This window comes from Delphinapterus leucas, chromosome 2 (genome assembly GCF_059928025.1).
Source record: "Delphinapterus leucas isolate spDelLeu-1000000601 "Yukka" chromosome 2, BTC_Dleu_Yukka2, whole genome shotgun sequence".
Lineage (NCBI taxonomy): Eukaryota > Metazoa > Chordata > Mammalia > Artiodactyla > Monodontidae > Delphinapterus > Delphinapterus leucas.
The window spans coordinates 160,006,724-160,021,302 of NC_143130.1; the positions used below are offsets into that span (position 1 = coordinate 160,006,724).

The 14,579-nt window shown below is 38.3% G+C and overlaps 1 protein-coding gene across 5 annotated transcripts in view; it reads right to left on the bottom strand.

Moving 5' to 3' along the window:
• Positions 1 to 14,579, bottom strand: part of SEL1L (SEL1L adaptor subunit of SYVN1 ubiquitin ligase) — a 56,628-nt gene that overhangs the window by 11,153 nt on the left and 30,896 nt on the right. For 4 of the 5 annotated variants that reach the window (XM_022576378.2, XM_089908059.1, XM_089908060.1 and 1 more), the window contains 9 exons: positions 14,169 to 14,323; positions 10,694 to 10,750; positions 8,331 to 8,399; positions 5,527 to 5,604; positions 4,417 to 4,479; positions 3,018 to 3,105; positions 2,546 to 2,694; positions 1,506 to 1,671; positions 903 to 977 (listed from right to left, as the gene is read on the bottom strand). In XM_022576378.2, coding sequence (XP_022432086.1) covers positions 903 to 977; positions 1,506 to 1,671; positions 2,546 to 2,694; positions 3,018 to 3,105; positions 4,417 to 4,479; positions 5,527 to 5,604; positions 8,331 to 8,399; positions 10,694 to 10,750; positions 14,169 to 14,323 — 900 coding nt within the window. The remainder of the gene's footprint in view (positions 1 to 902; positions 978 to 1,505; positions 1,672 to 2,545; positions 2,695 to 3,017; positions 3,106 to 4,416; positions 4,480 to 5,526; positions 5,605 to 8,330; positions 8,400 to 10,693; positions 10,751 to 14,168; positions 14,324 to 14,579) is intronic. The other variant, XM_089908057.1, reaches the window with a different exon arrangement.

Sequence of the window (14,579 nt, forward strand, 5' to 3'; positions counted from 1 at the left end):
TTAACTAGAAGGGTTGCTCTTCTGAAGAAGGCTTTTGTAATAGTCAGGGAGAGGTAAAACAAAGTGGGTGTAATCTCTATTTCACTAATAATACTCCTCAGATGATCAATCACTCTACTCTGTCATTTAACATTTTAAAATAATTCAACTGGGGGCTTCCCTGGTGGCGCACTGATTAGGAGTCCGCCTGCCGGTGCAGGGGACATGGGTTTGATCCCTGGTGCAGGAAGACCCCACATGCCGCAGAGCAACTAAGCCCGTGCGCCACAACTACTGAAGCCTGCATGCCTAGAGCCCACGAACCACAACAAGAGAAGCCACCGCAATGAGAAGCCTGTGCACGGCAAAGATGAGAAGCCCCTGCTCACAGCAACTAGAGAAAGCCCACACGCAGTAATAAATAAAATAAATAAATTTATTAAAAAAATAATAAAATAAAATAATTCAACTGGACCATTGTTTAGGCTTGGAGAAAGGGATAGGCAGACGATGTTGAGAGTAGGATGTGTGAGAAAGAACTATTCAAATAAAAAGCAGTGGGGAAAGGCTGAAATCTTAGGTTTTACACCTATAGTCTATCACACGTTCTATTCAGTTCTCATTTAATACAACATACTAGCCTCCAACTAAAAACCAAAGAGTAAAGCATAGTATGATATAAATGTCCAGTACGATAAAGACCTTGCAGTTCAACTTAGAAACCCTGGGACTGGAACTTCCATTTTAAGAATGAATACCAATCATGAAAGCAAACAAGTTAAACTATAGTTAGTAACTCTGCTTAATTTTAAAGTGGTGAATGGCATGATTTAATCTTTATGTGAGATTAAAAACAAACAAACAAAAAACAAAAGAAAGGTCCCTGGGTAAAATTCTTATCCTAGAATTAACCAACCACTCACCTTGTGAGGCGGCCCGGTTCCAGTGTAGCAAAGCTCTGGGATAAGTTTCATTCTCACCTACGATGGTTGCTTCTCCTACAAGGAAAGTTGAAATACAAATCAGGTGTTTAAGGAAAGGCCCTAGACTTTTAGGCTTTATCTGCAAACCAGGGTGGATACATGGAGCATAATTTAAATAAGTACTGGGATATAACAAATATTAAATGAAAAAACTATTGAAATTAAACAAGTATGGGAATAAAATACTGAGTTCAAAGGAATCATTGCATTCAGGGCAACACTACTTCCTGAGACACATTTTCACCACAGAACTAATAACGAGACTACTGAAACACTAGAGATCTACATACCACTGGAAAAGCAATGTTTCTGCATCTGCTGTAGTTTGAAAAATGTATTTAATGAAAGCAGTTAATTTTATGATGGACGTCAAATCCATTTCTATTGTCAACTGTATAAAACTAACTTTGATGGCTTAGAGATCTGAGGTAAAATAACTTGAGTATGTGTGCTGTTATGTTCTAGTTATAATAATAGAGAAGTATCTTTGTGGCTTTCCTTTTTAAACAGGTTAACCCAAGGCAGGACTAAAATGAACCTTACTCTGATCGAGAATGAAGGCTGCGTTGCTTTGTGCCACTTCATAGCCTTGCTCCGCCAGCAGGAGGTACTGGATCACTGCGGCATTGTAGTCTCCATCTTTATAGCTGTTATAGGCAGTCATGAGCCTCTCAGACCACCGGCCCCGTTCACATACATTCTTAAACAACTATAAAAACAGGAAAAAAAAATCAATACAAAATTAAGAAAGATATGTTGGAAAATCATTTTTGCACTTTGGCTATAAGCAATTGTTAAGCTTGCTCTCTCAATCAATCTCTGGCAGTTTTACTAAGTATATATATAAAAGTCTGGGATATTTATTTGAAGCTTTCACCTAGTCTTTAGAACAGGTTTATAAAAATAACAGCAAACAATTATATACCATTTACTCTGGCCAGGCACTATCCTAGTGATTTATGTATAGTATGTATATTGACTCACTTACTCCTCCCATGAGGGACCACTCTCTTATGAGGTAAGTCCTAGTAACAAACAGCTCCATTTTACAAGCGAGGAAACTGAAGCATAGAGTGGTTTAGAAACTTTGCTAAGCGTTTAACAATGTCCTTCTAAAGTGCCAATTACGAGAACGCTAACAACGTTCACTTAACGTACACTTTTTGATGCTGACCATGTCTCAGATACTGTCTTAGGTGTTAGAGAGACTGTAGACAATAATATCTGCCCTTATAAACGCTGATTCCAGGAGGGAGAGACAAATGGAATAAGTGTGATTCTAACACACAGACCCTCGGAGCCTTCTTTCAGTATACCAGTGCTAGTTGGCTAAGTCTGTTTCTACTCTAGAAGAAATCATGCAAAGAAAACCAGAATTAAAACAGTAGGATTGGGGGTGGGGCAGGAGGGAGGTCCAAGAGGAAGGGGATATATGTATACATATAGCTGATTCACTGTTATACAGCAGAAACTAACACAACATTGTAAAGCAATTGTACTCCAATAAAAAAATAAATAAAACAGCAGACTTTCCTACGGGGCAAATTAATTTCCTACATACAGGTTGGTAGAAAAGCCCTTACCTCCACTGCGGTGTGACACGATCGCATTACACCTGTGCCGCTGGCATGCATCTGAGCCAGGTTATAGAAAGCCAAGATATGGCCTCCCTGAGAAGCTAAATTAAAATACTTCAAGGCCTGTTTATAATCCCTCTTGACTCCAATGCCATCTGTAAGGAAAATTACACGAGAGGTTAGGAATAGTCTTAAATAAGATTTAGCTGAAGCGTCAGAGAAGCCTTACACAGGAATAAAACTAAATGAAATTCAGAATTCTTACTCTGGAAAGATGTGAATCTTATTAATATAGATTTGTACATCAATACAGATTAATATACTCTACAATGAAACACAAGATGCACACATCATTGTATTGGGAGGACATTAATCAGCTAGAAATTCGATAGCTCTCACTTCCATATCATAGTGGCATCTAGAGGAAAACAGGTAATTTAGATTTGGTGTGTCCATCATTAATTCCAGTGTTACTTACTATAGTACATGGAGCCAAGCTGTAGCTGCCCATCCACCCAGCCTTGTTCAGCAGCTTTCTGGAAATACTTCAGTGCCAGATCATAATTCTGTAGAAAAAGAGGTCATATGATCACATGGTAAGAAAGCTCAAAAGGCTGATATACTCAGAAGTCAGGAGATTCATTCATAAAAAGAATTAACAAGGCATACAGAAAATATTCTTAAAATCATTAAAAGGATGACCTTCTAATTTTTTATAATACAAAGATGGTAATATTTTTTAAGTCATGGGGGATTAACATTTAGGACTGTTAAAAAAAGCAAATATACTCTTTTGTGAAACAATCTGCATGTCTGCTCTCAGAAAGCATAAACAACACTAGTAGAACAGCCGGCCAGAAATTAAGAAACAGTCATTGTATCTTTTCGATTAACCAACTAACCCTTTTAAACCTCAATATTTCTAATATTAAATAAGAAAAATTCTCTCCTTATCTGTTCTTCCCTGGGTAGCTTATCAAACATTATATGATTATCAGATTTCAAGTATCAGACATATCCCCAAAGAAAAATTAAAACAAAGGTCACTACTGGATTTCAGTACCCTAAAATGACTAGAAGGAATCAAAGTGAGACCACATTACTGTCTTTTGTGCTAGGAAATACCTACAGATTAGAATTCTATACCTAGCTCTTAGTTTCGGGCCCAAATTAAAAGAACGTATTGCTTGGAGAGACCACACAGAGATGAGGACCCAGGAGCATCCAACGTGAGCAAGTAGCACAGAAGAATGAAGAGCAATGGCCCAGGAAAACCAAGACAGCCCCCGGGAAGAAAGAGTTCAAGTAAGGTAGAACCAAAAAATGTCCTGTGGGGCTGACACTGAGGAGGTTACTGGTGAGCTATGTAGAGCAGTTACATGAGGTAAAATCCTGACTGTTGAGAGCTGAAGAGTGAATGGTAGCAGCTCACACAGTTCATTCTCTGGGGAAACGTGGCTTTGCAGGAAAGGGCTGGAGAGAAGAGAGGTGGTAGCTAGAAGGGCAAGGGGTAGAACAGAAAGCTTTTCTCCCTCTACATGGGAGGACTTAAGAATTTTCTTAGGCTTGGGTGAAGAAATAGCAGGGAGATATTTAAGTCTGGGAGAGACAGCAGAGTAGGTGGGGTAGAGAGCATAGATGGAACAATGAGAAACAGCTTCATACCTTGAGGAGAAGGTGCCAGAGACACAGCTATTCTAAGAAGGCAGCTGCTATGGTGGGATGGGGTAAGGGGTGGTAGGGAACCAAACTCAGAGTTTCAGCTTTGCTTATAATGAAACGGCCTCACCTGGGCTGACTGGGAACTAGTTAAGGAATACTTCCCTATCTCGCCAGCTGACTGCTCATTAAAGTCAGACGTCAGATTGAAGACTTACAACTTGAACTCCTCTCCCGTAGAGGTAAGCCATTCCAAGCCCACTCTGTCCAACTGGGTTGCCCTGCCAATCAGAGACAAAGTGAAAGATTCATTACAAAATAGGCAAGAATAAATGACTGCAAAAGAAATAATTTACAAGCATATTCAAAACATGTTTTAGTACTTTTCAATTTAAAACAAAATTTTCTCCTCCCCATCAGACTAAACATGATACTGAGTTTTAGAGATTTGACTTTCAGTAATTGCTGAAAAAGAGTAAATGGTAAATTCACTTACAATTAACTTTTGGTGACTTACCTTATGACTATCTGTTTCATGAATTTATGATATAAAACATGACATGTATTTAATCTTTTCAAAATTAAAAGTAGGTCTTTTTTTTCTTTTTGGTAGTTTTTCACTGGTAACCTCCCACCCCAATAAAGAAGATGCTGCCATGGGGCAGGATCAACAAATTAATATTGGGATCAGGTGGCAAGGATATGCTTAAGACTGTTGGAATGTTGTGGAGCAAAGACAATCATTGTTTTGAGACCGAAAAGAGAAAAATCTAGTATTCACCTAAACTCAGAAGGACAGAGGCATCTTTAAAAAAAGTGTCACAGTGCCCCTTTGGGAAACACTCCACTGACATTTGGGACTACAGTAACATGTACTAGTTGACAAAGAGGTCAGTGTACACACTGGAGCCAGAGGATCTTAAATATTCATAGGCAGCTTTCTCTGGGCCAAAGAAAGCCTAACTTATGTATCATGGTTATCAAAACTACCCAGTCATGTAAGCTTTAAACCTCAAGTTGCAACACAAATAGGATAAATTATATAACACCCAATTCCATTACTAAAATCATTATTTCCCTGATCAGGAAACTTCTCAATGAAACCGAAACAGAGAATTAATATTCAGTAATCCAGTCCCTAAAAAAAATACTGCTTTTTACCGAGTAGGTTTTTTCTAGCCAATTCATCCATATGAATCATACTTACATAAGCACTTCCAATAATTTATGAAGTCGATTATGACTAACCCCCTTAACACAATAAACTTTCTTATTAAAATAATAGTAATATGGTACACATTTCAATATACTGAGTCATGAAGTCTTACCATGTCAGCAGCTTTTTTAAAGTAGTGAAGAGCTGTCTCATTACTCTGAGGTACAATATCACTTCCCTCTGAATACATCTGAAAAACAGACCCCAATTTCAATATGAGCTGTAACCTTCTCTCCAATTACATTTTTCTCCTATCTCAGCTCATTCTGGGTTTTGTTAGATTTCATGGAATCTTTCAAAAAAGTTTAAGATTCCCCACAAGATATTTTAGAATTAAAAGCAAAACCTTAAAAGTAGACATTTTTTTATATATTCTATGTCATGTCAAATTAATGACTTATCTATAAACATGAATATATAAAATCAGTTCACTGATCAAACTCAAAAGAAGAAATCTTTTTTATTAACTACAGTTATTTTATTTTATTTTTTAAACATCTTTATTGGAGTATAATTGCTCTACAATGTTGTGTTAGTTTCTGCTGTATGACAAAGTGAATCAGCTATATGTATACATATATCCCCATATTCCTCCCTCTTGCGTCTCCCTCAATCCCACCTTCCCTATCCTACCCCTCTAGGTGGTCACAAAGCACTGAGCTAATCCCTGTGCTATGCAGCTGCTTCCCACTAGCTGTTTTACATCTGGTAGTGTATATGTCCATGCCACTCTCTCACTTCGTCCCAGCTTACCCTTCCCCCTCCCCATGTCCTCAAGTCCATTCTCTACGTCTGCATCTTTATTCCTGTCCTGCCCCTAGGTTCATCAGAACCATTTTTGTTTTCTTAGATTCCATATACATGTGTTAGCATACGGTTATTTGTTTTTCTCTTTCTGACTCACTTCACTCTGTATGACAGACTCTAGGTCCATCCACCTCGCTACAAATAACTCAATTTCATTTCGTTTTATGGCTGAGTAATATTCCATTGCATATATGTGCTACATCGTCTTTATCCATTCATCTGTCGATGGACACTTAGGTTGCTTCCACGTCCTGGCTATTGTAAACAGCACTGCAATGAACATTGTGGTACATGTCTCTTTTTGAATTATGGTTTTCTCAGGGTATATGCCCAGTAATGGGATTGTTGGGTCATACGGTAGTTCTATTTTTAATTTTTTAATGAACCTCCATACTGTTCTCCATAGTGGCTGTATCAATTTACATTCCCACCAACAGTTCAAAAGAGTTCCCTTTTCTCCACACCCTCTCCAGCATTTATTGTTTGTAGATTTTTTGATGATGGCCATTCTGCCCGGTGTGAGATGATATCTCATTGTAGTTTTGATCTGCATTTCTCTAACGATTAGTGATGTTGAGCATCCTTTCATGTGTCAAAAGAAGAAATCTTAAACCCTGAGACAAATCTTTCTTCTCACTCTGTCCCAGCGCAAATGGTTGAACAATTGCTTGGGATAAGCGATTAAATGAGGAAAAGAAGAGCCGATAGCAATGTCCACCTTCCTTTCTCCTCTACCACTGCTTTCCCCACGATAAGATGCAGGGTATGTCTTAAATTCAGGAAAGGAAATAACTAAAAGGTTATCTTAAAAGGTTTCAAGCACTCAATGTCTATATAGTACCAGGTACGGGAACTGATAAAAGGGCCAGGAGAAAGGAAAACTGAATGACCAGTAGTACTGTTTTTATCAATGTAAGTATTAAGGAAATAAGAAAATCTTTTTTTGAGATAAGGAAAATTAGTAAATCAGAGCAAGAATCGAGAGGGCTGAAATGAAAAGTTGTTAAATGCTAACAAAAATAGATACGCAGTGACTTCCCTGGTGGCACAGTGGTTAAGAATCCACCTGCCAATGAAGGGGACACGGGTTCGAGCCCTGGTCTGGGAAGATCCCACATGTCGCAGAGCAACTAAGCCTGTGCGCCACAACTACTGAGCCTGTGCTCTAGAGCCCGTGAGCCATAACTACTGAGCCCATGTGCCACAACTACTGAAGCCCACGTGCCTAGAGCCCATGCTCCACAACAAGAGAAGCCACCGCAATGAGAAGCCCGCGCACCGCAAGGAAGAGTAGCCCCCGCTCGCCACAACTAGAGAAAGCCCACGCGCAGCAACAAAGACCCAACACAGCCGTAAATAAATAAATGAAAAAAAAAAGATAGGCAATACCAATTTCTATGCTGTAACAGGAAGTCTAAATGTAAAGTTTTCAGTCCCAAATGACTAGCTGTGGCAAATACTAGTTAGATCTTCTCTTTGTAAAAGCTTTTGGGATATATAGTCTATCTGAGCCTCCTAACCTTAGGACTTGGCTATAGATGAAAATATCCATTGGTTTATAATGTGTTGATTTTCAAAATAATGAAAAAAGGAAGTTTTGAGGTTATGCCATGACATATGGAATCTATTCATTAAGTATCTAGACTTAAAGGTTCCCTTGCTTGAGAAAAGAACTGCATTGAGAGGTGGGTGATGGCTATCATATTTAAGACAATTAAGAGGTTTGCAGACACATTTCTACACACTCTAAATGTCTCTTATTCAGCATGAAAGTAAACAGGTAATTATGACAGACTTAGCAAAAAACTGCACAGCATAAAGAATAAATTCCTTATTACTGTGTATAATACACAGAAACTAGGGGTGCAGACAGTGATAGCTAACTTCGATGGAGAATTAACATACTGACAAGCAAATGCTATGTTACCTTTAAGTTACTTAAGAAAATGCCTCAGAATAGCACTTATCTGAAGACAAGATATAATATGCTTGTATTGGAAATTTTATTTCCAGCTTATGTTTGGTAAATTGTAGACGATGAATACAATACGTGCTTACTATGTGAACGCCTCTTGCTATTACAGAAAATGTTCACAGGATGTACAGTACCTTTCCCAAGAAGGCCATGGCATGAGAATTGCCAGCATTAGCTGCTAAATTGAAGTAGTCAAATGCTCTCTGTGAGAAAGGAATTTATGAAAATTATTAGTTGTTAATAGAACCTGCCCTTGGCTTTTAACCAAAATAATTACCTCAGGAACATTTTAAAAAATCTCGTTATACTGCAGTATCTCAGTTTAAGTAAATGACAACACGTCTCCTGGATGTCTGAGGTACCCACCCCACTTCCCTCTCATATCCAATCCATCACTAAGTCCTATTTCTTTCACCACCAAATACTGATACATCTTGAATCCATCTACCATCCTCCATTCCCATAATTCTAGTGTAAGCTGCATTATCTCTCAGCAGAACTTCTGGAATGCTCCCCTCCCTGATCTTTCTGCTTCTATTCTTGGGGTCATCCAAAGCGACTGTTCTTAAATCTCAACATGCTGGTCCTTCCAGCCCCTTGAAGTGCTGCAGGGAATACACTGACGTGACCAGACACTGTTTATCTCAGTACTGTTTCACCTTGTTCCCTGCACTCTGGGTACACCAGCCATGTTCCTTCCTGCCTCAGGACCTATACACATGCTGTTCTTTTTGGCCTGGAATGATCGTATTACCTCCAAGGTTCAACTTAAATGTCATCCACGTCTCTTCAGAGACAAGTGCCACCTCCCCCTCATTAACCTATCATTGGACTCATTAATTCTCCTTTGTAACAATAATCACAATTTATTACATATTTGTTGGTGTGATCATTTAAAAATTACCTAATGCTTCTATTAAACTGGAAGCTCTGTAAAGGTAAGGACCAAGGGTGAGGTCCAGCATTGTATCCTGAATGCCTTGCAGTGGACGGGACAGGTGGTACTCAAGTATTAGTTGAATTCATGCAATTATATATGGGAACTCCTTTTCTTCTGTGAAAATTCATCACTGTGTAATTGTTTCACAGGTAGGCAGCATACACCGCCAAGGATACCCCAGACCTGCTGTGTAATGGTACGTAGCAAATTCTCTCACCTTACACTTTTACTAACCAGTTCATCTGATGCTTCACGGGCCGAATGACATGTAATTTTACTGACCTAAAGACACTTAAAGTTGTCAAAATGCTGTTTGAATAATAGTTTTAAAAAGCATCAATATTCGGTATAGTTTTAGCGATAAATGTATTTTGTTACAAACTAATTCTTAAAGTTGATATAATATAGTGCTTGAAATAACCTTAATTAGAATACTTAACTGGTGTGGTAGAAAAACAGTTTCATTAGTTTGAAGAACATTTATTGAGAACTTAATATTATACATGCTAGGCACTGCCAGGTGCTGGGAATGAAGTGGCAAACAAGGTAGACAGAGTTCATGCTGTTTTGGACCTTATTTTCTAGCAGGGGAAACAATTACATAATTAACTAATTTATAATGGACAAAGGCCACAGGGAATACAGATTTTCAGAAGTCATAACTGTGGTCCATGACCTATTCTTGAAGTGGGGTTGTGGTCAGTGGAGACATTCAGGGGAAGAGATCCTGGAATTGAGTTCTGGAGAATGGCTAGGATTGTTACGTGAATAAAGGAGGTGGGATAATAATATTCACTCTAGTCAGAGGGACTGGCCTTCCAGAAGTCTGGAGACGGGGAGGTTCTTAATATTTTCAAAGACCTGAGAAAAGGTCCGTGTGCCTGTGACTCAGAAAGCAAGGGGCTGGTGAGGTAAAGAGACTGGTACAAGGCCTTGGAGGTCATGTTAAAGGTTTTGGTTTCCAAGCTACTAGAAATCACAGACCACTCAAGAGAGTTTTAAGCAACGGAACTGCACGATCAGATGCACAGTTTACAAAGACAGGCTATTGCTTAGGAAATGCAGGCGGGTAATTATTCACACAAGTGATAGGTATATTGATGGCAACAAGGGAAGAGACGAGCGATACACAGGACAAAAAGCAGGCCAAAATTGGTGAGTGGATATGGATCTGACCGCTATAGTTGTACACTCCTAATTTCTCACAAACTCAACACTGAATTTTCCTCAGTTCTAGGAAATATTTTCCAATAGGAGTTTTCTAAGACATACTTCTATCACAATACCTATAGAAAACCAAGACATTGTTGATGCATTTTCGGCCGTATTGAGAACTAGGTTTTGGAATTAATAAAACCTTTCCCATCACTATGAGGTATGATCACATTTTTGTTCCTCAGTTTCCTCAGGGGTTAGATCTTGAAAGCTCATTTGTGACGTTACCAACATCCATTAATCACAAAGCTTGATATTGTCACTGACTTAGCAAGAAATATATCTGGAGCATCATTTCTTGCTACAATATGAAATGTAAAGCCCTAAGAACAGGAAGGTTACCTGATGGTTTTGTTCTACTCCACGGCCTCCGTGCAGATGCAGCTGTCCCAGACCAACCTGAAAATGAAAAAGGAGGCAAGAGTAAATGGCAGCACCTGCCTCTGGCATGTAATGAAATTAGACCAACAGGAAACCATTTGGTCACAAAAAAGGTTTCTGTTCACAACACAGAAAATTAAACATTTAGTCTTAATTCCCTAAGATATTACTCTAACTTACATTTTTTTTTGTTTGTTTTAAAGACTCTTTTGATGTGGACAATTTTTTTTTTTTTTTTTTTTGCGGTACGCGGGCCTCTCACTGTTGTGGCCTCTCCCGTTGCGGAGCACAGGCTCCGGACGCGCAGGCTCAGCGGCTATGGCTAACAGGCCCAGCCTCTCCGCGGCATGTGGGATCTTCCCGGACCGGGGCACGAACCCGTGTCCCCTGCATCGGCAGGCGGACTCTCAACCACGGCGCCACCAGGGAAGCCCGATGTGGACAATTTTTTAAGTCTTTATTGAATTTGTTACAACATCGCTTCTGTTTTATGTTTTGGTTTTTTGGCTGAGATGCATGTGGGATCTTAGCTCCCTGACCAGGGACTGAACCCACACCCCTTGCACTGGAAGGCGAAGTCTTAACCACTGGACCGCCAGGGAAGTTCATATTCTACATTTAAAAAAAAACTAAAAATGTCTGCTTTTAGTTGCAAAGTATCCTGAAATAGAGGTGAAATAAAGGCATTTCCACACAAACTAAAGAAAAGTTCAAATCTTTTGAACTCAAGAGTATTTAAGAGGGAAAATTATCCTGGGAAACTTGGAGATGCAGTAAGAAATAAAAAACAAGAGAAACATAAATTTGTGAGTAAATCTAAATTGGATGGACTATATAAAATAATAGTATCTTGTGGGGTTCAAAAACATATAGGATTAAAACACAGACAAACTCAAACCAAAATAGGGTAAGAAAGGAGAGAAAAAGAAACTTGGAAAAGCAAAATAAAAGTGAGATAGAAAATTGAAACTCAAATATATCACTAATTACTCTACTTAAAAGACTGAATGGATTAAGAAAAATGAACAAAACTAGTCATATGATGCTTGCAAGAGACATACCTTAAACATTAGAAGGTTGAAAGTACAAGATAGAAAAGATATTCCGGGTAAATACCAACCAAAAAAAAGTAGTGTAGCTATGCCAGTTATCAGGCAAAATACAACTAAAGTAAAAAATATTTCTGGAGATAAAAGAGGTCATTTCATGATACAAAAGTTAGCTCAACAGAAAGATAACAATATTAAGTTATGCATCCACATGGCTTAAAATATATAAATCAAAACTGATGAAACTAAAAGGAGAAAGAGACAAATCCACAATCAGAGTGGAAAATTTCAGCAATATTGTCTCAGCATTTGACAGAAAAAGCAGCCAAATTCAGTAGGGATTCAAAAGGTTTGAACAGTAGGATTAAGAAACACGACAATTGACACATATCAAACACTACACCCAACGACTGTAGAAATTCACATTCTCTTTAGCCCACAGAATATTTGCCCAAACTGACCAAGATGGGGCATCAAGCAAGTTTCAAGAACTCTAACAACTGAAGTCATACAGAGCATATACTGACTACAGTAGTTTAAGCCAGATATCAACAACAAAAAAGGTAAGCAGAAAATTCCCATGTACAGTTGTCCCTTGGCATCCACGGGGGACTGGTTCCAGGAACCCCACAGATACCAAAATCTGCAGATGCCAAGTCCCTTATATAAAATGGCATAGTATGTGCATGTAACCCACGTACAACCTCCCGTACACTTTAAATCATTTCTAGATTACTTATAATACTTAATGTAAATGCTATGTAAATAGTTGTCAATACAATGTAAATACTATGTAAATAGCTGCCAGTGTGTGACAAAGTTTGCTTTTTGGAACTTTCTGAAAAAAAAAATTGTTTTCAAATTTTTTGATCCAGTTAGTTGAATCTTTGGATGCAGAACCTGCTGTTACAAAGGGCTGACTGTATGTGGAAACTAAGCAATTCATTTCTAAATTACACATGGGTCAAAAGAAATCATGATGAAAATTAGAGCTAAATATAATGAAAATATGATAGTGGGAGAATGTATTATACTAGCTATCAAGTTCTATAAAGCTATGAAAATTTGAGACAGTATTTGCACAAGACGTGTACAAGAAAATGCAGAGCATTATTTGTAACAGCCCAAATCTGGGAAGAATAAAATGGATAAATTGTGGTAGTTTCATACAATGAAATACTATATAGCAATGCAAATGAATGAATTACAGCTATGTGAAAACACATGGATTGATTTCACAGAAACATAATGCTGAGTAAAAGAAGTTGATACCAAAAAAATGCTGTATGATTTATTTTTACGTAAGACTCCTTCAAAAACAGGCCAAACCAATCTATGGTGTTAGACGCAAGCTGAGTGGTTACCTACGGGCAAGAGGAAAGAGTTAGGGAAGAAGAGTTCCAAAGGGGGGCTTCTAGGGTCCTAGTTACACCACACAAGAGGCTCCCTTGCTGATAATTCATTGAGCTGTACTTCAGTTTTGTGTACTTTTCTGTATTCATGTCATAACTCAGTAAGTAAAAAAAAAGAAAATGATATACTATACCACACACTTTTTTCTTTAACTTGAGATTTTCACTTAATACACTGAAATCAGCTTTCTACATTAAGTAGTATTCTACATAATTTTTAATGACCGCATAGAATTCCATTATATTGGAGTGACATATTTGAGCCAATTCCCAATTGTTAAGCATTTAGAGTGTTTTGAATTTTAATTGGTGTCATATAAAAGAAAGATGTATAATCAGAAGAGACAACTTTATTTTAATTTCCATGAGCTAAGATATGGCTTAAGTTTTTTTCTTTTTTTAAAAAAATATTCCCTTCTATTAGTCTGAAAATTAACTGTTCTTAAAATGGACAGCAAAGTTCTCCTTTTTATTTTAATATCATCAAAACAACCCATGAAACAGGATATTATACATGATACTTTGATGTACTGAATATATCATACAGTTTACATTAAACAAGCCTACTTCTGTCCTTGACCTTGAGAAAATTATAGTCTAAGATAAGGAAAGGAAACATGGATAGCTCTGAAGAGCATCTGAAATTCCAAATGTGCCAGAGACTTTTTGTTTGGGGGGGTGACAGTTTCCATCCTGGGTGACCCCCAGAAGAGCCTTCATCACCACAGCAACGCCGCTCCATTTAAGCAGCAGTTTCCAACTGGGGTGCACAGCGGAGTCTCCCCGGCCAGCTTTCATGGAACCATCAATATGCCTGGGCCACATCCCAGGTGAGTCCAAAGGGAAGGTCGTGAGAGTGTGGTAATCATGTAGCTAATAATAGCTCCGTGAAAATGTTATAGATATAAGTGCTTACCCCCAGAGGCTGTCACATACAAGGCAGTAAGATCTCGTGGGAGATGTTTAAACACATACCTGTGCTTGCACATCACCTTTTTCAGCTAAGAACTGGTAATACTGAATCAAATCTTCTTCAAGCATTCCACTGTTCATTCCTGGATTTTCCACCTCGTCAGGCAGCCGTATTCTCTGTACTACTGAGCCTCCCGTCAGTGAGATATCACTAGCAACTGAAATGTGGACAAAGTAACGATGGGGATGAAAGTCAGAGGGACTGTCCCACAGAGGGAAGTACAATTCCAGCTGCCAAATGCTGACAGACACTATGTTAAAGGAAATTGTTTCCATAGTGGTCTATAGAGTACAAAATAGTAATCTAAATTCAGGGTTTTTTTTTCCCCACATAATATTAAGAAGTGGAACCCAAAGCAAATGTTTGAAAAGTACTTCTTAATCAACTAGTGTAAAGATGATTCTACTTGAGAG